At 46.3% G+C, this 25,001-nt stretch overlaps 1 protein-coding gene across 1 annotated transcript in view; it reads left to right on the forward strand.

Moving 5' to 3' along the window:
• The window catches only part of nrxn3b (neurexin 3b), a gene marked incomplete at both ends in the record, with an annotated part of 259,523 nt that extends 238,328 nt beyond the window's left edge, over positions 1-21,195 (forward strand). The window contains 2 exons of the mRNA XM_079216198.1: positions 9,267-9,345; positions 20,210-21,195. Of these exons, the coding sequence (XP_079072324.1) occupies positions 9,267-9,345; positions 20,210-21,195 (1,065 nt within the window). The remainder of the gene's footprint in view (positions 1-9,266; positions 9,346-20,209) is intronic.
• Between the last annotated feature and the right edge of the window lie 3,806 nt (positions 21,196-25,001).

The raw sequence follows: 25,001 nt of genomic DNA on the forward strand, positions 1-25,001 counted from the left end.
CATGTGGGGGGGCCCCGGCTAATTTGGCAGACGTAAAGCTGCCGGTATCATCCATTACATAACGCCGACATTGATTTGCTATTACAGCCTTGAAGTCATAATAACCTTTGACTGTGAGAAATACAGCAATATTGAAATGGATTTGAAAGGAGAGGCGAACACCTCGTGCAAGGTCAGATTTCAGATGCTGGTTTTAGAGCTCACAGTCGCTGCATCGGAAGCCAATAAATAGCTTTTGATTGTGTTGTTGCAGCTAGGGAAGTCAACTCAGGTTTCTATAGAAAGCCCTGGAGGCCAAAACACAGGTTTAGCCAGTCCCCATGTGGACATCATGACAGCAGGATCCCATCAGAACAACTGTAGCCCTTTAAGCCCTAACCCTAACCCTAACCCCTAATCCTATTGATTGTTTGAGTTGTGCTTAGAGGTTGTACATTGGGATTATATATTATTGTAGCCCTGATTTTTATGTTTAATTTGATACCTAACATGTTTGTTTTTTTGGGGGAGAGGGATTTATACCATGATTTTTTCTTGATTTTCCTGATATAAAAGGGTCCCCCAATCGGCATTGAACTCATTGAGCTTTTGTATTGGAAGCAAAGAAATGCACAATACGTTGTGAAAAGCTTGGTTTAAGTGAGCCGAGCGGAGAAGAGTTAACTTGTTTTGCATATCTCAGAACGAAGGTGATCAGATTAATTCAAGCCCTGTTCAAATATGTATGTTCATGACTTTATTACACGGATCTCAAGAGCACATCAAGCCTAGATCACATCAATTCACAATGAAGACAGAGATGTTAGAGGAGATCTCTGCTGTTCACAGCTACACATTTTAAATAGAAAAATGTGTGTGACGGTTAAACTAATGAGGAGGATCTGCACCAAACACAAGGAGAACATTTTGGCAGCACTTTAAAGTTCAACAGTGAGCACAGAAGTACAGATGTGTTGCTCCTCTGATAAATGATCATATTATCTTGGATTCAAGCCCAATATGAGTAATATGGACTTTTAGGACATTAATTGGTGACAGTCTTGGTATTTGGTTGGAGACTAATGAATAATACCAAAGACTCTCTGGTTGTAGCCGCCCAAATATGTCTATTGTATTCACTTTAGCCCTTTAAGCCCTAACCCTAACCCTAATAACCCTAACCTTAACCCCTAATCCTATTTATTGTTTGAGTTGTGTTTAGAGGTTGTTCATCGGGATTATATATTATTGTAGCCCTGATTTTTATGTTTAATTTAATACCCAACATGTTCTTTTTTTGGGGGGGGTGTGGGGGGGTGGGATTTATACCATGATTTTTTCTTGATTTTCCTGATATATAAGGGTCCCCCGATTGGACCCTAGGGCTTAACAGATTAATAGTAAACTTATTATTTCTGGGCTTGGATCATTGGTCAGCATCTCACCATGTGACTACCTGCCTACACCCCCACACACACTTTCAGCTATTCTGTGTGCGCGTGTGTGTGTGTGTGTGTGCACGCATGTATAAGTGTGAGTCTGTTTGTCACAGGGCTTCCCTGATGACCTTGTACTCTGCGGCGGGGGGGTGATTAAGGATCAGGGCCAAAGACCATTTCCTCTTCCCTGGAAGACGAATGACCCTGTGTGAAAGTGGCTGCCATGGCCTCGGGGCAATTAGAGTTTGCTGTGAGCCAGCAACCCTCGCTGCTCTGTGTACAAAAGCAGGTCCTTGAGAAAAAGCGAAATACTCGGAACATAACCCATTCTGCTGAAACTAACACCGGGGTGATGGTGGACAAATTAAATGCATTTTCCTCTCTCTCTCCCCTCCCTTTGCTTTCCTAACCCCCCTCCTGAGCCCTCTTTTCATTTCCCCACACACCTGGAAAGACCTGGGAAAATGTGCTGACGACAGGAGGCCGCTAAGTGAGGCCCGCCGAGGGTGCTCATTCCAAATATCAATATTTGATCTAGGAAATCATTTAGCGTGTGGCTTTGGCCCCGCGAGTTGATTCAGGAGCTCATTTCGTTGTAATTCACCCACTATATTGAGGGAGAGGGTTAACAGCGGGGCTTCCAGCCTCTTTGCACTGCTGATGTTTGCTTCTTTTTAATACGGAGATCAACCATCATGACCACACGTTTTATTAGAATAGCCTCCGTGTGTTATTTTGAACATGTTCCCAACATCTTATCAGCCCACAGGGCGGGGAGCGTGAGCAGAAAGAGTTGTGGCGGCCCATTGATAGGGATATGGCCTCGTGCCATTGATTCTTCTTGTAATACAAGCCTCTCCCTTGTCGGCCTGTCAAAAGCCCAGATCGAACATGATAACACGCACATCAGACAGCCGTCAATAGAAAGGCGAGGCTTCCGCCATAGAGATGACTATCTCGTGTTGATACGAGGGCCGGCGCAGCGGAGAAACGGAGCTAGTGAGATAGCGGGAAAGAGGAGATGGAGTGGCAGTCATCACTTCCAGGGCCATTCCTCCCCCTGAGAAAGTAGTCAGTGGCACATCTACCCAGCTAACGCTTATACATGTCCCCAGCTAACACTTATACATGTCCCCAGCTAACGCTTATACATGTCCCCAGCTAACACTTATAGATGTCCCAGCTAACGCTTATACATGTCCCAGCTAACGCTTATACATGTCCCCAGCTAACGCTTATACATGTCCCAGCTAACGCTTATACATGTCCCAGCTAAAGCTTATACATGTCCCCAGCTAGCGCTTATACATGTCCCCAGCTAACGCTTATACATGTCCCAGCTAACGCTTATACATGTCCCCAGCTAATGCTTAGACATCTACCCAGCTAACGCTTATACATGTCCCCAGCTAACGCTTATACATGTCCCCAGCTAATGCTTAGACATCTACCCAGCTAACGCTTATACATGTCCCCAGCTAACGCTTAGACATCTACCCAGCTAACGCTTGTACATGTCCCTAGCTAACGCTTATACATGTCCCAGCTAACGCTTGTACATGTCCCCAGCTAACGCTTATACATGTCCCAGCTAACGCTTATACATGTCCCAGCTAACGCTTATACATGTCCCCAGCTAACACTTATACATGTCCCCAGCTAACGCGTATACATGTCCCCAGCTAACACTTATAGATGTCCCAGCTAACGCTTATACATGTCCCAGCTAACGCTTATACATGTCCCCAGCTAACGCTTATACATGTCCCAGCTAACGCTTATACATGTCCCAGCTAACGCTTATACATGTCCCCAGCTAACGCTTATACATGTCCCCAGCTAACGCTTATACATGTCCCAGCTAACGCTTATACATGTCCCCAGCTAATGCTTAGACATCTACCCAGCTAACGCTTATACATGTCCCCAGCTAGCGCTTAGACATCTACCCAGCTAACGCTTGTACATGTCCCTAGCTAACGCTTATACATGTCCCAGCTAACGCTTGTACATGTCCCCAGCTAACGCTTATACATGTCCCAGCTAACGCTTATACATGTCCCAGCTAACGCTTATACATGTCCCCAGCTAACGCGTATACATGTCCCCAGCTAACGCTTGTACATGTCCCCAGCTAACGCTTAGGCATGTCCCCAGCTAACGCGTATACATGTCCCCAGCTAACGCGTATACATGTCCCCAGCTAACGCTTAGGCATGTCCCCAGCTAACGCGTATACATGTCCCCAGCTAACGCGTATACATGTCCCCAGCTAACGCGTATACATGTCCCCAGCTAACGCGTATACATGTCCCCAGCTAACGCGTATACATGTCCAAGGTGTCTTTGACTTGCCCTTGCCTCAGCGGCGTCACTTTGATCTTTGAACATGCAACCACATTATATCCATGGCAACTGACTGCCAGGATGAGGCGCTAGAGGGGAATTGATTTGTTTGGGCTTTATACCCATCACTATAAACAAAATAAAAAAATCAACTTCAGCCAGTGGGCAGCCTGACATTGTAAATAAACCAATTGGGTTGGAGATTGGGGTTGTAATGACTCTTCTCCTTCGTTCCTCAGTGTTTCTCAGCCTCTGGGCGCAGATCCATGTGAAGGTCATTTGTTATGATAAGACCGTGGTGTGTTCAGGAGCAACCTCCAGCATGACTCACTGGACTGTACATGTGTGCTTAGATTCCTCTCGCCTCTCCCCGTCACAGCCCAGCTCAGCTCATATTTCATGTCATGTTGTAACCCGGGGGCCGCGGCGGCGCTTTAGCCTCGACACTGCTCTCGCTGACCCAGGAGGAAACTAGAGACAGTGGTCGAGTGCATCGCGTCTTTCTTCTCCCCCCCCGCCGAGCGCACGCCGCTGCTTTGATGTGACCGATCAAATCACCGTCACGCTCGGCAGAATATTCCACCGCAGCTGCAGATGCAGCAGCTGCTCCTGGTTTTGCTTTAAGTTGAAACAGTTTGGATAGTACGACGACGGCCGCAAGCACACAATTAAATGATGCTATATTTTAAGAACCCGCCCGGAGAAAAATCAGTAATTTCCTCACGAGCTGATAGTGTGTAATATCTTGTTAAATGTAACGGTGAAGTCTGCAGGGGTTCAGACGCGGTTATTATTATCACAGGTGTGAAGAGAAGGTGTGAGTGCACTCCTGCAGGAACAGTACTAGATGGAAAGCCTCAGTAATTAAGCTTTGAGTTTTCTAACCGGTGGGTTGGGTTTCGCTTGATGCTTTAAAAGTCTGACCATACGCGCTTCGCATGGTAGCTTGTACCCCTAATGTACACTGACGTCTCTCCCTCGTGTTATTTCAATGCAGTGATGGACTTCAGCCTCGGCTAATAAAAGGCCTCAGCAGCCTGAGCTAGTCAAACGTTGTGTGTATCTTCCAAAGGTAAAGAAATGTCCTCCTTGTGTTTCCCCGCTGAGCGATAGTGACACAAAGAGGTCATTGTTTAACACGGGGTCTACCCTGCCTGCATAGCAAGAAGCTCCGGTCCTCTGTCAGTGTCTACAGATGCTTTCAGGTGACCCAGCATAGAAAATAGACTCGAAGCATGAAAATACGTCTACATGCACGTCTGCACCGTCTCCCGTAGACGTGATGTAACTCAAACAGCCTCGCCTGAGCTGCAGCTGCCTCTTTGCAAAGAACGAGGACTGTAGATTGTGTCCCCAAATCTTGGAATCATATTTAAAAAGATCTCTTCTCCACCTCGTCAGGGCCGAGCAGCCAAAAACACACTCTGTAAACACGCTGCATCAAGTGTGTGAGGGGAAGCATCTGAAGCTCCAACATCACACACTCCACCACTAATACTGCAGACTAATGTAAAATATATGATCCGTGCTGTGCTCTTTGTTTGTTTCTTCCTATGGTAAAAGTGTTTAATAAAAGAAGAGTTGGGGTGCCAACCTTCAGGTTTATTGTTAATCTATCTTGCGGCCTCATTGTTCCCTCTGAGGTCAGGCCTGGCTGGTGATGTAGCGTGCACTCCATTCAGCCGCTGTGGTAATTGCAGCTCCGCCTGGTAATGGTTTCTGCATTGCTGCTGGCTGCTCCAGAAGTCCTGATTAAACCCCAGAGAAGCTGAGTGGAGACAGAGACAAGCCCAGCATCTTTGCACATTCTCCATTTTGTTTGTGTCAGAGCCGTCAGTTGCGAAACGAAAAAAATGCGTATTTGAGACTCGTCGGCTGTCTGTCGCCATCGATCGCCGCTGTCATCGTTTTTAGTTGAAGTGGTAAACGCTGTTTCAACGGAGTCTGGCTACTGGTTGCAGGGTTCTTACGCTCATGATAAACCTGGAGAGGTCATGGAGTTTTAAAATGGTTATTTCCAGGCCTGGAAAATTTTGTAAAAGTCATGTAAATGTGTTGTATTCATGTGTTCATGTCGTTCATTTACGCTGAGTTTGAAATAATGAATATGCTTTTAAAAGAAAGACGCTCAAAATATAAGCAGGCATACATACAGGCATCTATATAAATGTTTATTCTTTTAATCAAACTATTGTCTCATTCATTTGTGTCATTTAAGGTTTACTGTATGCTTTGTATTCTTATTGTTAGTTTAAATACTACATTTACTCACTTTTTACTGTTTACACCTAGATTTCACTAAATATTTGGTCATGGAAATTTGGTTTAAAGTCATGGAAACCCACTGGTCAGAATGTGTGTGAGCCCTGTGCGCTGTGTGTGAGGTTAGGAACGTGAGCGTCACTTGAAGGCAGCGTAATCAGGATATCAGGCATGATGCACATAGCCTGTGAGGTTTTGATGTGCTGAACTCGTGGTGTATTACACGCTGTCTTCACACACAGGAAGTAGAAGGCATGTGCATGCATAGTCAAGCTTCCCACACACACAAACACACACACACACATCAAATCAGCCTGTAAATCCTGCCACCCAGACTTTCTCTTTCGAAATGACGATGAGGACGTTTGTTGGAAATAATTACACCGAAAAAAGAAATCACTTTGCTGCCAAAATGTATCCCACTCTATGTTATGGAGATTTAGACAGAGAATTGGATTTCCCCAGCTGTGAAATCAGTTTTTGTTGTTCCCGCTGGCCGTTCTGCTTTACCCTGCTGCAGGCGCTGCACACAGGCAGCCTCTGCACGTACGGCGTCCCGCCTCCTGCTACGTTCTCCTGGACGACCACGAGCGGACCGCGAGCCTCGTGACACTCCATCGGTTCTGCATTCGCTCAAATGCGGGGGGAAAAAATGGCAGCCGAAGCCCTTCATCAGAAGCACTGCGGTGTGAACTATTGTGACACAGAAACATCTTGTGATTATGAGAATGAATCAGGCGCACATCTAGTGGATCTACAAATGTCAAACGTCGCACTTTTCAAAAGCCCTCTTCAATTTCTACGAGTGGAACCAGATTAGAGGGTCTCTCACTCCGAGGCCGAGAGGATTTTCAATGAAACGCGAAGGGAACGCATTGAATGGAGCGTATCCTTCGACCATTCAACCTTTACAACACACGAGCTGAGCAGCCAGTCCTCCCTCTGAATAGATGTAAAGATGAACTTCCTAATGATTTTTCCGTAGCTACGCATGGCTTTGTCCTCCGTATGGAGATTATGAAGAGTTCCATGAGGCTTACCTCGGGGTTAGAAGCCGAGCTATCTGATCCTCATTACCTTCATTAGCCTGCCACACACCTTCTTTCACAGTCGTAGAAATGTCCGTCCTTGAAAGGAATGACTTACATTCATGCTTTCATTTAAGCTGCCGACAACAAAATCCACTTTGATGTCATTAATAAGAAATTAAATCCATTTAAAAGCGCTTCAAAGGAACACATCTGGAACAAGATAAATGGGCGGTGGAGCTCTCTTGATACAGCAGTGGTGGTACTTCACACAAAAAAAGGTTGGTAAGCCCCACTGCCCAAATAAATGTTGTTTTTATGGAACATAAAACCCTCTGCCTGTCTTTAGCCTGCAGCCTGAAACGCTGTCTCTCATTCCAGTCCTTGGCTCACATGTTGGGAATCGCTGCACGGATACTCTGAGGTTTTGGGGAGATTGATGGTCTGATGATTATTCCCTTCTGCCCCGCTCCACAGGGGAGATATGCTACAGTATACTTAAGATAAATGAATGCTAATTTCCCTGACTGATGTGACAGGAGAGGAATCTCTACAACTTTGGATATCTCATTAGAGTGTTTCATGGTTTATTCAACGTCTTTTTATTTTCTTTGTGCATGAGGAATGAGAGACATTACTAATTTATTGCAGTGCTATAAAGAGAAGGGAACAAGATGTCTTAATAATACCTCTCTGTGCACTTCCATAAGCATGTGAGGCTTGTTCTCACCCCAGAACCCAGGTTCTTTGTCTCCATTATGCCCACGTTACCTAAGTGCATGTAACCTGACCCTTGTTAGACTGGACACAGCCTCCTCAGGTTGCCATCGCAACAGCTAGGAAATTGTTTTGGTCACTTATTCCGGCGCGACCCTGACACATGATGAAGGTGTGCTTTTGTTAGCGAAATACTGTGTGTGCTGCGATGCGGTCGGCAGCGTGTGCAGAGCAGCGCTGCACGGATGGACTGGAGGCAGGCAGTGCTTTCAGCGACGCTGGTTACGGGAGATGGGCTGAGGCTGAAAGTGCCGGAACAGACTTTGTGGCTCTGGTTTTTCATCTCTCTGTGTCCCTGCCTCCCACATCTGCCTGCTATCATAATAACAAGCAATAACCAAGACTTTTACGCCTGTAATGTGGCTTCAATAAATACTCATGTTTACAAAGGGGCTATATTTTACAGCAATTTACTTTCCAGCCTCCCTTCTTGCTACTTTTTTTTATTTATTTTTTTGCCTCCTCGTGCTGGAGTACAGTACGTAATGTGGTGCATTATGCACACCAGCACAAACGCGCACATTAGCACATTATCAAATGATACAGAATAGCACAGTCCATCACGCATAATCACCACGCATTGAGAATATGCTTTGAAAAACCCACTTTCTTCCGGCGAGGTTTTGGTATGTTGAACATCAGCGTGTTCGTGTGTGTGTGTGTGTGTGTGTGTGTGTGTGTGTGTGGACAGCTTTCTCGGGGCGCTGTTGAAAGCAGCAGGCACAAGCATGGGGGCGCGTTTCATTAGTCTGTCAAACTCGATGATATTTAGAGCCCCACACCCTCGGCCAGGACTGGAAAACTCAATCAGCGCTCTGATTTCATAACCCTGCTTGGTGACAGGGCTTATTTTATCGCCCCGCTGATTCATTCTAATAAACGCTGGGCTGCCCAGCACTCCAACAGCTGAATTACAACCTCCCTCCCCCTGCCCCCCTCTGTCCTCCATGGGTCGACCCGAACGCAGGGGAAGCGGGGGTGGAGGGGGGATAAATCAGAATTGTGGGAACTGGAGGGTGCAGATAATCCATCGCAGGTCCGGGTGTAGCTAGCGAGACTGCCGCGCCCCGCACCTCCCCTCCCTCTGCACCCTTTAGCACAAATCAGCAGCCGGGACAGTGTTGATCTGTGAGGGCTCGGCGGGGCCATTGATTGCGGACGACGGAGGGAGGAGAGGCCCGATAAATAATGGGAGGCAGAGTGCGGGCGGGTTGAAGGAAAACAATTATCTGCGGAGCTGGAAAGCACATAAAGTACGGAATGATAAACACTGTGAAATATGATTGACTCCAGGTGATGCATGGAAGCCGCAGGACAGGCGGAGAGGTCTGTGTTGCAGAGATATCCTTGACTGGGATGTCCGCGTGCAGGTTGAGGACTTCCTGTCCCGCTTCCCTGTGTAAACGCGTCTCTCTTTCTGTTTCCCCCCCCGCAGACGACGGATGACATCGTGTCGTCGGCGGAGTGCTCCAGCGACGACGAGGACCTGGAAGAGTGCGACTCGGGACATGCAGGTGGGATGGGTGTGTCGAGTTGTGCTTGCTCTGAACCTGGTCTATTTCTCCTCCTCTTTCTTTGATTTGCTACCGAGGAGCCTCTCCTCTGAGCATCATGTCCCATGGGAGCTCCAAGTGTAACTTCAAAAAGCCCTCCGAAAATCTACACGAGTGTTAAGGGGTTCTCAGTGTATTCCTAAAGGCTAAAGAACTCTTTGGAGCTTGATGAAAGCAGTAATAATTAAGTTCCTATATAGCGTGCGCTCAGCAGGAAGTTAACTGTAAATGCATACATCGTGTAGTCAGCTACACACCTTTCATCTCTAAAACAAGTTACACTTAGCTATGGGGCCACTGGTTGCAGACATGACAAAGCGTTGATACTAATTTTGTTCTCTCAGCATTCAGTCGAGAGCAAAACTTTACTCAACAAAGTACGAAATTAGTATCAAGCCCCATGTCGCCCGCACTGATGCTTCAAAATGTATCTGTCCTGTACTGGTGGGTTTCCTCTTGCTGTGCGTGTGTGTGCGTCTCTCTTGACAGAGGATACATTTTGAGATTCTTTCGAGAACAAAGATGCTTTCAGCATAGATACTGTGATATGTAGCAGACTAACTGCAACAGAGCCTCTTCCTCCCTTCTCCTTCTTCTTCTTCTTCTCCTCGTTTGTACCTCTGTTTCCTTCGTCGGAGGCTTGCCTTACCTGAAACATTCTGATAGAGAACAGATATCCTCGAATTTCTGTGCGCATCGTCTCTCTTCCCTCCTCCCTTCACACACACACACACACACACACACGTACATCACTTTGTGATTAGATCAAAGTGATAAGACATTCACTCAGAGGAGTTTGAAAATACAATACACAGCTGGAAATATAACTGCAGATTTTAAATGAGTGGATATTTTGAGGCAACTTGGGTTTGGATCATTTTTAAACAAGAAACTGTCAATCCCACCGGTGCCCAGGGCAGTTTGCATATATCCTAATAGTAGGAGAGCGTCATCCAAGCTGCCTCAGTATGTAAGGAGCGTCTGAGGCTATTTGATCGCGTCCCTGTCCTTCAAAACGCCCTCGGCAGCCTAATCGATGCCACGTTAATCTGCCTAATGCGGCTCATCTTGGCACCGAGCATGTGTTCACTTTTACTGCTAATAATGAGCCTTAATTGAAACAATGCATTGCTCCTTTCACTTTATCTCTGCTGGGAAAACAGATAGTAAGTCACTTATTTATTTTTCTGGGAAATGAGGTCTTTGCGTGTACTTTAGTAGATATTCATTTCCTCCAATCGTTGTCTTTGAAGCCTTATCGCGCCGTTATAGCGTTTGTTTCCTTAAAATTATGACCCCATTTAGGTCCTTCCGCTTATGGCTTTTAATATGAAGAGAAAGTCATTTTCTCCGGGGCGTCTGTGCAGTGTTTAGGTTCTTTATCTATAAGCATGAGTCGCTCTCTTTAATCAGAGATTATTGAAATTGAATGGACGCATTTTTGCAGCTCATACTGCTTTTTCTTTCCGTTGCCGACTCTATTAAAACATCAAACCCAAGTATTCTCAAAAGTGGTAAGAGCAGTGGAAGAAGTTTCTACTGAAGAGAACATGGTACCCTCCCCTCATATAGTGGCAACATATGTAGTCATACACACTCATACATACTGTACATTTCACCATGTTGACACAGAAATTCATATCCTCATTCCTTGCCCCGCTTCCAGTCGTATGAACAGCTGCATGACATGATGTTGGTTTCTTTTCCGTTGCATTGTGTTTGTTTTATTTTCTCCTGTGATGCACATCTGAACATCTCTCTTTCTGTATGGACCCAGCTGTTGGGTTGCTTAACATTTGAGCTTTTTGATTTTGGCTCTACTTCCGAGCCGGGGGCGGGTTGATCGCGGTGGTTTTTATTTCCTCGTTTCGTCGTGGTTGTTTTTTTCTTTGGTGTCCTCCTCCATCATCCGTCGTCCATCCTCCAAGCAAGGATAAAGCCACTTCTCCCGTTTTTTGCCTCATCTTGTGCCGCATGAACTTTTGGTGGTTGGAAAATTCAAAGTCCTCCTCCTCATCAAGTTTGTGTTTATTTTGTTGTGCCATATGGATTCAAGAGAAACATCCCCCCCCCCCCCACATTGTCGATACAACGTAGGGAAATGAACGGCAACAAAACATTTTCTTGCCATCATCCTTTTTTTGGCCTTGTGCAGGCAACCCCATTCTGTCTCAAGAAAGTTGTGTGTGAAAGAATGACTCCCTGTCTCCCGAGCGTTAACCCTCCTCCCTCCACCCCCCCTCCTCACCCACCTCCGTTCTTTTAGCCTTTCTGCATATACATGTCTGTTTGAATGCAGATGGCATAAAAAGACTTTTATTGCCACAAAGTATATCTGTTTTTCTATTCTATCTGTTGCTCCAAGTAGAAGGCATTTGTGGCATGCACACCGTACTGGACTGTACCGCAGCTGTAGACGTACTTATACTCCTCTCCCCCCTGCTTCTGCATGGATATGATTGGCATCCATTTTGTGTACTGCTTCTCCTCCACCCATAAGACTCAGGCTAACCCCCAGCTGGCTTCTACTACATGTCAGTGTGTGTGTGTGTGTGTGTGTGTGTGTGTTCGCGGCTCTGGCGGCGGGCCGACGCCGCGGCCGGAGCCGCGTGGCCGCTCCTCCCTCGGAGGCGCGTTGTGCTTGTGCTTGTGCCTGCTGTCAGCCTGTCAGTCTGTCTGCTGTGGTCGTTGTGTGGTGGTGTCGTCGAATACAACTGTTAAACCTTACCTTCTCCCTTTATCCCACGTGAGTTCCACAAGAGGGCAAATAAGGAGTGTGCGGTGAGAGTCTGGACTCTAAATCAGGACCTGAACCCGTTCACATCCCGACAATCGGAGGCTCGCCGTGTGCAGGAACTCACTCAGACTGCACACACGCTGGTGGGAAACAAGCTCAGTTCAGAGAACAGCTAATAACACTTCGATTTATCATTTCATTTCACAGTGATTAACGGAGTCGCAGCGTGTCATTACCGTGTAATCTGAGCAATTTCTGTGATTAATATGCAATTATATTTCATTAATTGATGCAAATGATTTTCGTAAATCCACAAATGCAAAATGTTTGATTGATACATTCGGTGCCGAAGACGTAATATTAGTTTGACCGGGTAAAGATCGCTTCGAGGTCGACTCCTAACAGGCGCTGCACAGCATGCCTCGGCAGAAACAACACGGTGTTGCAGAAGTATTGGTGCTTTGCTGCTCTATTTACATATATGAATATATAGGAGCTGCAGGAGGCCCTGCAAGAGCTGCAGGAGCTGCAGGAGGCCCTGCAAGAGCTGCAGGAGGCCCTGCAAGAGCTGCAGGAGGCCCTGCAAGAGCTGCAGGAGCTGCAGGAGGCCCTGCAAGAGCTGCAGGAGGCCCTGCAAGAGCTGCAGGAGCTGCAGGAGCTGCAGGAGGCCCTGCAGGAGCTGCAGGAGGCCCTGTAAGAGCTGCAGGAGCTGCAGGAGCTGCAGGAGCTGCAGGAGGCCCTGTAAGAGCTGCAGGAGCTGCAGGAGCTGCAGGAGGCCCTGCAAGAGCTGCAGGAGCTGCAGGAGGCCCTGTAAGAGCTGCAGGAGGCCCTGCAAGAGCTGCAAGAGCTGCAGGAGGCCCTGCAAGAGCTGCAGGAGCTGCAGGAGGCCCCGTAAGAGCTGCAGGAGCTGCAGGAGGCCCTGTAAGAGCTGCAGGAGCTGCAGGAGGCCCTGTAAGAGCTGCAGGAGCTGCAGGAGGCCCTGTAGGAGCTGCAGGAGCTGCAGGAGGCCCTGCAAGAGCTGCAGGAGGCCCTGTAGGAGCTGCAGGAACTGCAGGAGCTGCAGGAGGCGATCATGTTTGGGCTTCAGGATGTCGCACATCAATGTAACGCAGTGTTTACATGGACATGAATAACCGGTTTATGAGGATTATCCCAGTTTATATTCCCAAAAATAATGTTTACATGAGCACAGAGAAATTAGTTATTCATACCCCCCGTGATAAATACTAGTAAACCGGTTTCTGGTTGCTGGTTACTGGCTACTGGTTACTGGTTACTAGTTACTGGTTACTGGCTCTCTCTCTCTCCTCACACACTGATCTCTTCCTGAAAAGCAGAACATCTTTGTTGCTCTATAGCTCCGCCCTCCTCACCTGTCCGCCTGTCACTCCTCGACGGAGGACGGTGGCTGAAGATACGCAGCCTCTGTCACAGATTGTATTTCTGTGACATCACTGTGCAGATAAGGGAGGATGAAGTGCATCCAGGTTCCCCGGCTGCTTTCGGTCCCTCCAGCTGGCACATTCAGGTGTATAATAAATAGTGTTTTGTCCTGCTACAGCAACACTGTACCAGTGCCTTTTAATATGAGCAAACAATAAGACTACATGCTTTCTAAAAAATGACCCAAAAAACATTTTCTAATCCGCCTCCTCTATGTTTAAGGTTTAGTTAAGTTTAGGAAACTAAAGCGACGTGCTTAAAGATGCTCTGGTCTATAGTTTCACTATAATAGTGGATGAAATGACGTGTAATGTGAAAGGAGTTACTCATCGAGTGACAAACCTACAGAGTTATGACCCGACAGCAGTGTGGAGCCTTTCAGCCTCTTTCAGCTCATTGTTTTGGGAACTTTGGGTTCACTCTCATCAGCGTTAAAGTACAGTTTTCTCAGATCTTAGACATGTCAACTTTTTGATAATATGTCAATGTTGCACTGACTACAACTGTCTAAACCCTCAGGTTTCGGGGTAGTCTGTTAACCTGTAGGTAGGCGTATGCTTTGCATCCATCACACCAGCCTCCCCGTACTCGACATGCAGGTATGTTGCTCCCATCTGTTTCAACCAACAACACAACAGAGAGCAGCCTCCCACAAATCTCTGCAAACAGGGCAACAGTTGCCATCCGTGACAGTCAGATAGATTGTAAAACGATTGTGTATTTAATAAAAGGGCCCTAAACGGCCCAGCATGCACCATTACCCTATCAGCCTTTGATGAAGTGGAGCACAGATCAAACATATTTATAGATCTCTCCTCATCTCTTTGGCCTTGGTGGTAAAGTGGACAGTCTCTGGATCAAATTAATGTTCGGCTGGAGGCTCGGATGGGATGAATCCCTTCATTGCTGGAAGAGCAAGAGTCGGGGTACAGAATGAAGTACGATCGGGACGGATCACTGGCTTTTCCTCGTGGCGTCAGCCATGGCTTCTGTCAAGCCCCATCGGGCCGGCTGTCACTTCAACGCAGGCCTCAGATCAGTTTAAAGGTTATTCAGCTGACACATGTCCACCTAGTGCGGAGGTGCAGCCTAACAGCTGTACTGCAAATCGAGCGGCTGACAGGGGCGAGTCGCCACGCCTGCTGGAGACGCCAATTTAACTCGCCAGACTGCGCCCATCCACTTGATGACAGATTAAGAGCTGCCCGCCATGCAGGAAGCCCCTCCTCCAGCCGGCGATCGCTCTCCGCTTGTAAACAGAGCGATGTTCAACTTTTAGGATGGGAATTAATTGTAAGATAAGTGAATGGCAGGGTGAAGTGCTCAGCTTCTTAGGGCACATGTTTCTAGAAAGCTCAGCCATCGCACAGGGCGCCAATATAATCCCTGGCATGTCCCTTTAAGTGTGTCCACACTGGGAATCTGTGTTTTGCTGGCTCTCAGGTGATCAACTCTGGAGCTGCGGTGGGTCGAAGTGAATGAATCTGCTACAGCAGGTGGCTGGGCACAATGTGCACAGCCACAATGAGATTTCAGGGCCCCAAACCACTGACTCGCCCACAATTTGCAGCGTCGAAATCCCATTGACTCAGTTCATCCACGGTTGGCGCTAGTGCCCCGGCTTTCCGCTTTTATGGCGTAGCATCGGCAAATCCCTGACACACCGGCGGGATTCATCTCCATTCGGAAGCCTCAGCAAACGCTGGATGGACACGGGGATCAGGAGAGAGGGAGTGGAGGAAGAGAAGAGTGCTGCTCTGCGATTTCTGCATCTGTAGCCGCCAAGCTGCTGAGGCAGTCAATCAGCCATTTAGAAGTAACTACATTTATTTAATTCCTCTTCAAACGCCGGCGCAGGCATGCCGTTGCCTTTTTTTTTTTGTTATCACCAATGATGAAAACAGTGGGAAATTCAGTATTATTATTTTTCATGCTCTCTTTTTTGTGGATTAAAAAGATTGGATCGGTTTATACCGTTGATGAAAATGCTACCCGGTAGGCACCGGCGTGAAGAAACTCGTATTAATCTGAAGTCCTCACTTTGCTTTGCTTAAAAAAAAAAAAAAGACAAGAAAACATATTATTTGTTTGCCAGGGAGGCGGAGGCTTAAGAATGAAATCCCATCCATCTTGACGAGAGCGGGAAAACAAACGCAGTCTGGTTCAGCAAACCCATTAGACAGCGCAGTGCTTGTCTGCAGCGAGATGTGCAACGCTTGTGCAAGAGCTTACACAGGATTAAAGTGTTTACCCAAAACATCAAGGTCCTCTGCACTGACGTGACTGGAGACCCTCGACTAGCATCCAAGTGTTTTGTTGATGCGGCGCAAAGCTAACAGCTAGCGAAGAGCGGAGTGAAAGGAAGCAAACAAGGCCGAGACAACGAGGACCGTCTGATGAATAAAAATCTCTTACTGGGCTGGGGATGTTTCTGAGCGTGGGAAGACGAGCGCTTGATCACACACTCGGTACGGTGTCGGACGCCATGTTTCCTCAATAGCGGGTCCAGTTTTGCGTAATGAACGAGGTTTCAGCCTGCAGAGGGAGGAGCCTAACCCCGAGCTCTCTCAAATACAGACGCCACCCTGAGCCCTCTTGTGGAACTCCTCTCTGTCACGTGAAGGCTGTTGGTTATGTGCATAACGCAAAGCATCTGAACACTAAATAGAAATTAGCTCATTAATTATCTCTCTACTTTCCCCGCTTGATTAATTAGCCGTCTCCGGGCCTAAATGCCACGTAATGCTGGTTATACATCACCCCTGTTTCACTGCTGATGAATGGTTCCTTTGCCTGAACAAACATCCCACAGCCCTTGGTGGCAGTGACCTTTAACTGACCTCTGACCCCTCCTTAAGCCCCTCCCCCTACCTGTTCCATGGCTTGCTGTATTGTTATTGTATATTACTTTCCCTAAATGCAACTTACTTAAGCATGCATTAACCCAACTTCTTATAGTGGAACTAAAAACCAAAATAAAACCATGTCTGATTGACCTCTCTTTCTCTGACGTACATCCAGACTGCACGCCCTGTCCTGTGTTTAAGATACTAACAAGAGAAATGTAGTAGTAACTAATAATAAAGCCTTTATTATTAGTTAGTGAAGGTGGTGACACTTTGCCTATAAACTGTCCCCCTCCTCTCTGTCTGCCTCAGTGTGTGCTTTCTGGTTGTTCCTCTTTGATAGTGTGAGAGATTTAACGCCTTTCTTTCTTTCTTGCTTGCTTTTTTGTCTTTTTGTACATATATGTTCAAACACATATATGTGTATCTATGTTTCTATTCTGAAAATGTTCAAATTTTTTTACTATCTGCTAATTTGCTAAGAATCACTACTGCCAATGTTTTTGATGATTTCTTCCCTAATTAGAATGAAACTTCCTCTTTTCTCTATGAATGAAGGACTGCTTCACAAACAGCAGGAGGTTTGTAAGATTGGCTGTCAAAACCACGCCGCTGCAGCATTTTGGATTTCAAATTCACGTCCTCATAGAGAAAAAAGAGAAGACACCTCCAAAGTAGACCCTCGCCACTATCTGTGAAAATGTTCCAACCTGTTTCTATGCTAATCTTTAATATGTTCCTGTTATCTGAAGGCTATCTCTGATTGAAATTTGGATTTAAATCAATGAATGAGTCCATTAGTTTTGTGCATGGCAAAAGAAGTTGCAGCTTAGGGTTTGTAAAACTGTCAGTGTTGAGAGTGCTGTTCTCTTTTGTAGATGGGCATGTATATGCTCATTGTTTGTATATCCCCATCCCTTCCTTACAGCCAAAAGCTCTAATGCCGCCCGACCGCTTCGTGCCGCCTTTACATGGACATGGCAACTGATGTACACGTTCACCCCCATCTATGTCATTTCCTTCCTAGTATGTTCATAGGTCCCACCCCGTCTCACACTCCCTCCTCCCAAACCCGTTACGTAGAGATTCTAAGATATGTACAGTCATCCATTTGTTCATTAATGAAGTTAAAAAAGAAAAAAGAAAAGAGAGTCATCTAATCAGGCTGTAGATATTTATGGAGAGACTTAACTATCGAAGCAGGAATTATAGATATACACTTTTCTTTTCGTAAAAAAAATTAAATGACTATCAAAAGAACAAAAAAAAAGTTATGCTGAACAGAATGGTGAAGAATATTTTTCATGTCATGATGTGTGGATGTATGTGTTGTTGCCTCCCTGTACCATCCTGTCTAAAAAGAGAAATATATACTAATTAATCAGAAACTGCTAAAAAAAAAAGAAACTAACCTAACTTGTCCAGAGGCATTCTTACACAACTTTCTTTTGTAAATTTTTTTTCTTCCTGCCAAAATCATGCGGGCAATTTGTTGATGTAAGTTGACAAAACTGATGGTATGCTTTCTTCCTTTGAAACGTGTTTTTTCTTTTTCTTTTTGTAGGCTTTTATGATTTTCCGAGCTGACTTTGTTTTTACCTGTTTTTTCTACTTACCTATTACTAATCCCTTTCTGGATAGCTCTATCTGTGGCTTTACTTTGTGAATGTTTTTTTTCCAACGTTTGCCCTAACTCTGAACTCTTTTTGCAATGCCTTAATTATTATTTTGGTTTCCCTTCTTTTCTGTTGTGTTCTTTTCTTTTTGTTCCTAAAGGTTTGCATCTCTTTATAGTGCCCTGTTTGTGAGCCTTTGCAATGTACAAACAAGCCACTTTGGCAAGAGGAGACGCAGCTTCAACAGACATCTGAATGTTTCAACCCCTTTGTAGTCGTCCAACAACAGGTGGAACCAGTAAAGCATCAAGTGTTCCCAAACGGATCTATTAGAACCAGTGCATGTGGGAATGTTTTGAAGTCTTATGAATAATCAGTTCCCATCGAGTGAAACTGCAATGTCAATCACGTTTTGAGGGAAACATATTTTCTCCAGGATTACGTTTGTGATGTTTATAATCATAGTCTGCGAAGGTCCACAGATGGAGGTTAGCACAGGATTATCACCCATTGTGTGAAACCAAAACTCCATGTTGTGTAATAATAATCGCATCCGGAACTTAAATAACATAACAAACTATGATGTTTTTAATAAAAATAGCAAGGTATCGCAAAAGTCGGGTTACAAGCCGCTACTACGTTCCTAGCTGTAGCCAGCTAGCGCTGCTGCTAGCTCCCCGCTAACTTCCTCTAACTGTCGCTAGTTCCCCGACAACCACCGAAGGTAGCAGGACGCGGCTCGACCCCCGACTCGGGCAGAGGGGACGCGGGCAATAGCAGCTGCAGCGGGGAGCTAGCAGCAGCGCTAGCTAGCTGCAGCGGGGAGCTAGCAGCAGCGCTAGCTTGCTACAGCAGGGAGCTAGCAGCAACGCTAGCTTGTTACAGCGGGGAGCTAGCAGCAGCGCTAGCTTGCTACAGCGGGGAGCTAGCAGCAGCGCTAGCTTGCTACAGCGGGGAGCTAGCAGCAGCGCTAGCTTGCTACAGCGGGGACAACCACCGAAGGTAGTAGCGGCTTGTAACCCGGCTTTCACGGTACTTCTGTGCATAAATGTTCTGCTTTAATCAGGTGCTTAAAACTGGAGAAAATACGTTTCCCTCGTAACCTAACAGAGAATGCAGTTAAATTGGGTTGGAATAGTTTAGAGCTTTCCCCCCACAATGGAGAAGCTGGTACAGGTGAGATCCTTCCCTCCAAACATCAGCAAACATTCAGGTGTGCTTGAACTGCCTGGTGACTTTGTGCCATCGTGGTAACTGTAGGGCTCAAAAGGCAAGGGGCTGGGGGAGCCCACTGGCTGCTTCTCTTACGGCTGGTGAGCGGTGACCGGCTGACGGTTTTCCTTTGTAGATCAGTTGTGACGCTCTGATAGAACTTCAGTGCCACTCAGGTTTTTAAGAGGCTGTTTTTGGGACTTCGGATCACTTTTCAGTCCAAAAACACTGCCTCTTCTCTTTTTAGTTCTCTATCATTTTCCAGTTCGTATTTTTCACCGGTGTAGGTCAGCCGGGTTACAAGCAGCTCCCCTCAGCTGCTCCATGACACACCGCAGCGTCACTTTCTCATTTCAGACTTAGTTATCCTGCTTTCAGGCACACTGATGCACTCTAATTGCAAACACATTTACCGTCTGCTTCTTTTTTATCTATCTATTGGTGCTCAGCTAAAAAGGATTTGCACTTAAAGATGAATGAAACAAGCCTCTTAAAAGCCTGAACTAGTCATTTATGAGGAAATGTGCAGCAATATCTGAAGAAAATAGGGGCATTACACATTCACACGTTGTTATACAGTAACTCGTGATTATTCATGCAGCACATAGAACATCTGATATCCAGGACTGGTTCACACTGCAGCATCAATGTAGAGATAGAGCAAACATGCAGGATGAGTATAGTTAGGAAGTGGAGTCAGTTTACTGCGGCTCACCCTGGTGCATCCCTCAAAGCCTTTTGATGCAATGTAGCCTTCATATATGGCTGTTGTTTTCCTTTCAGTTTGGGTCTTGTTTGGTTCTGAGTTTGATTGTTTTTGCACTGGTACAGTACTTTCCGTTCTTTCTTTCCTTGTTTTTCTTCAGTTCGTTTCTTTGCTTTTTCCGTTCTTTGGTGATTCTGTTGGTGTTTGGCTGCTTCTTGCTCTGCTGCCCTCTGACTGCTGTCTGTTTCTCTCTTTCACCTTCCAGGAGGGGAGCTAGTCATCCCCGTGCTAGTCGAGGACCCCATAGACATCCCCTCTGTATCCACCCGTTCTCCATTCATCCCTTTCCCCCCAACCCTCCGCCCCGTCCTCACCATTATTGAGACCACCAAAGAATCCATGGCCATGGCCACTGAGGCGGGGGTACCTTGCTTGTCGGACCGAGGCGGCGATGATTGTGATGATGGTGATGGTGGTGATGATGGTGATGATGATGATGATGATGGCATGGTGATTTCGGGGTTTGGCTCTGGCGAAGCTTTCGACTCTAGCCTGCCCCCGACTGACGATGAAGATTTTTACACCACCTTCTCCCTGGTAACAGATAAGATCTTGACCACATCGGCCTATGAAGGCGGCTACAAAGCCCTCGCGCCCAAGTGGGAGGCCAAGGACTTGAGGCCTAGCAAAGCCTCTGAGGCAGGTAGGACTACACCCACCTCGCCTCTGCCCGACCTCCGGGGCACGCCGCCGGCGGCGGTCCCCTCGGACACGCCACCCAAGCTGCCCGCCGGGAAAATGAACAACCGCGAGGTAAAACCCCCGCAGCCGGACATAGTCCTGCTGCCCCTGCCCACGTCCTTCGATCTGGACGGCACCAAGCCGCGGGGCCCCTTCATCACCTCGCCCATGCTGCGCACGGTGCCCGCCGCCTTGCCCACCGTGCCCGGCGTGGTGCGGCGGGTGCCCCCGGGGGCCTCGGAGGTGATCCGGGAATCCAGCAGCACCACGGGCATGGTGGTGGGCATCGTCTCGGCCGCCGCCCTCTGCATCCTCATCCTCCTCTACGCCATGTACAAGTACAGGAACAGAGACGAGGGCTCCTACCAGGTGGACGAGACGCGCAACTACATCAGCAACTCGGCGCAAACCAACGGCGCCGTGGTGAAGGATAAAACGCCCAGCGGCGGCACCAAAGGCAGCGCCAGTAGCAAGAGACCGAAAGACAAGGACAAGGAATATTATGTATAGAATTCAAAAGTCATTTCCCAACACATAGAAAAATAAACTGTTTGGAACACAGTTATAAACATTTTGACAGTACCATATTGGCAACTGTGATTTAAAAAGGATAAAATCTCTTTAGAACTCAAGACTTACTGAGTCACTGAAACATTTACAAAAGAACTTTGGCTTCTGGAAGCACACTTACTATTGTAAGCATTACAGAGAGACAATGCAGTACAACTTCACCGGGACCCGACGTGGATCTTTTTACGGAGTCCCTGCTGGAGACGCTTGGCAGTGTGAATAACATCTCTCTAACATCCACGCGACCCCAAGTGACTGTCAAGAGGTGTGTGATCCCTGGAGTTCTGACGACCTTGTCCATTGTAACCCTGTAAAATACGATCACTGTCATTTCGGCCATTCTGAGCATGCATGTGAGGTGTATGTGACGTGGTGCTGGCATCTGTGTAAGTGAGGGACCTCAAGAAACCATGATTGTTCGGGAAAGTTGGAAGTCAAAACATGATTCGCATTGCAAACGGTTTCATTAAATGTAGCTTTCATGGATGCGATATGAGCTAAAGTAAATGAGTACTTACAGCAGTCTTTCTACTTTTTGTTTGTTTTTTATTTATTCATTTAGTAAGTTATTTATTTATTCATTGGATTTCGGTCCTTTTTTTTTGAAGGATGATGTCCAGTCAGGGTTGACTAGTCAGTCCTCAGACCGCTCAGCAGGATGTGATGCAGTAATGCATCTCAACATTCCTCCCTCCCGCCCTCCCGTCTCAGTTAAGGATCAGACTGCTATGCATGGCAACCAAATTCCAGATGGTGTTCAAGCGTGTAAGAGTGGATCCACCAGGCAAAATGCACAATGCATTGTTATTCCTCCGAATTTTAAATCATTTTCTTTTGTCCAGGTTTCCATCGCCTTCTTGAGATGTTGTTGCGAAATGCATTATCATAACGTGTGTCCAGCTGAGATTTAATTGTCGCAATCTTAAAAAAAAAAAAAGAAGAAGTCCAGACTAAAGACTTACTCCAGTGTGAACAAGTGAGATTCTATCTGTTGTCACAGACAACTGTGTCAAAAACAGCAAATATGTTTACATATTTTATTACATCATAGCCGTTGTGCTTTGCAGGTCAATATTGTACAGAAAATTCAAGTTTCTGTTGATTTTGAAGAAATCATCTTCTTGTATAGACGGACCATTTGATTTGATTTTACTGCTTGAGCAACACGACAAAGAAATGATTTTTATTCCTTTGCCAGGAACGCCTGGAGATAAAAAATGATGTGCACAGGAACATTTGTTTAGGCAGAGAGCAAATGTTGTTAGATTAGACGTCTAGTCTCTCTGGATGGTGTTCCTCTTCAGTCGCATGAATATTTCACCGGAAGCTGTCAATCAATTAGAAAAACAACTCCCTCAGATGTTGTAGTAGGGATTCCTCCTTTTTCTGAAATGAATTTCTCATCATGTTATTTATTTTTTATTGGACATTTTAAGAAAAACAGAAGAAGAGAATAAAGACAGAGTGTGATGGATTTGGAGAGCTATTGCTAGCACCTTACTGACTTGCAGGTGTTTTTATTTTTGTTTCCTTTCTTCCTTTTTTTAAAACTCTGACGTCAATGTTCTCGTACGCTCAACTCGTCTTTTTGCATTTGTTTTTTTCTGTTTATTGTGTAGCTTAATTTCATGTCTCATTTTTATGACGTTCTCTTTCAGCAATATCTTGTTTTTTATGTCATTATTTATTGCTGAAGGTATTTGTTCTCATTTTCATGCGAAATCAGTCGGTGTGTATGTTCACTTTGCTTTTTTGTGTTGGTACTTGGCTTTTTTCGACCAGTTAATTATTATTGTCTTATGCTCCTTTGACTCCAAACAATTCCCAGAAATAAAAAATGTTGTTCCCAAACTTTTTGGATGTTAGACCGCGGGTGGCTGTCTCTGACTCATCGTGTTGTGGTGTCCAGGTGGGAGGAGATAGAGACAGATAGCATCTACTGCGAAGATTCTCATCCATTTGCTGTCGCTTCAATGATTCTTTTCATAGCAAAAAGTGCTATCATTTCCATTCAAATGAAGTCCGGAGCAGAGCGGCGCAACACCATCATTTACCTATAGATCATTATGCAAATTCACGCACTGTTCAGCGATGCAACAAGAGAAAAAAGGGCGGATGGAGAAAACGGCTATTAGAGGGTCCAGAGTCTTCACATGAGCAGAGGAATGGTTTGGGGTTCTTTAGAGTCAGGCCTTTATGAGCGTGCACAGCCAAATGAGATTCTCCACAACCATATGGCCGGGTTATGAGCTACTCAACGCTGCAGCACCTGCTTCCTCAGCCCGTTTTTACACTGTCCATATTTTGTTCAAATGGGCCTTCACAGAGCTGGTCATTAACTTGCAATAGCCCATTGATGTAGGATATCAGAGCGGCGTGTGTGAGTATATCTAGCCGGCACAATGACTGCATATGAACTCATTCATCCTGCCACAGGCTATGAGAACAAGAAGGCCAGCGGGGATTTGTTCCACAGAGGGACTGTTTCGTACATTCTGAGCCAGACCCACATTTCAACAGTCATTTCTTTTCTTCACCGCAAATGTGTGGAAATTTGTTCTGTGTAAGTCAACACAATAAAAAGTTAATGTGTAAGAAAACAACATTCATTTTAGCAAGCAATGGTATTCGATCCATTCCTCATCCTACTGCAGTATGCACACGGCCCTATGAGGCAGTCAGTGTGTGTGTGTTAACACATCTTAACATGAAGTGAAACGGCTTGCTCCTCCACAGAACGATCGGCCTGCTGTTCCTGCAGATCTACAGAGCCTTCCTCTGTCTCTCAGTCCATCTCAGCCTCAGCAGACACTGAAACTCACTGGAGCACCAACAGTCTGGCACAAACCCCAACATTATTTTACCCTAGCTATCACTGATGCGTGCAGCGCCTCCCCACACTTTCAGTGGATTGGTTTGTCGATCACATCATATTGTGAATGAATGGAGAACAATGATTGAACCGTTTATTTGTGACATTATTATGGCACTACTGCCAAGCAGCATCTTTGTAAACCGCTGCCACCGTCTCAAGCTCTTCAGGTGGTGTTGCTCTCTCTTATCCTCTGTGAAGATAATTGAAAAGTGTCCAAATGTTTGTGAGCTTTTCCAACTGACATTTGGCGGCCTCCTTTCCCCATCTGCTCCTGCAGCTGATTTTGTTGCCTTGCCGATAGCCTGCCAGAGCTATTTGTAATTGGTCCTTCTTACACTAGAAATGAACCAAACCATTGATCAGTGGGATCTGCACCGAGACCGCCTCTTGTCGTCGGCCCAGTCCGGCTTGTGGCTCCGCTCCAAAGGAGGTTTCACACCGGCCATCTTTTGTTCGGATCGGATCCGAAAAGTTTGAAAGTCTACACCACACAACAAAGATGTGAAAGTTCCCTTAGACAATAAACATGTTCATATTTATAAAACAATCTACCGTAAAAGCCGGGTTACAAGCCGCTACTACCTTCGGTTGTTGTCCCCGCTGTAGCAAGCTAGCGCTGCTGCTAGCTCCCCGCTGCTGCTGCTACTGCTAGCTCCCCGCTGCTACTGCCTGCGTCCCCTGGTCCCACTACCTTCGGTGGTTGTCCGGGAACTAGCGAGAACTAGCGGAGAGCTAGCGGAAGTTAGCGGAAGTTAGCGGGGAACTAGCAGCAGCGTTAACTGACTACAGCGGGGAACTAGCGGGGACACCGACCGAACGTAGTAGCGGCTTGTAACCCGACTTTTACGGTACATGACAGACTTTCCAAACT

The sequence above is a fragment of the Taurulus bubalis genome (genome assembly GCF_910589615.1).
Source record: "Taurulus bubalis genome assembly, chromosome: 3".
In the NCBI taxonomy this organism is placed as follows: domain Eukaryota; kingdom Metazoa; phylum Chordata; class Actinopteri; order Perciformes; family Cottidae; genus Taurulus; species Taurulus bubalis.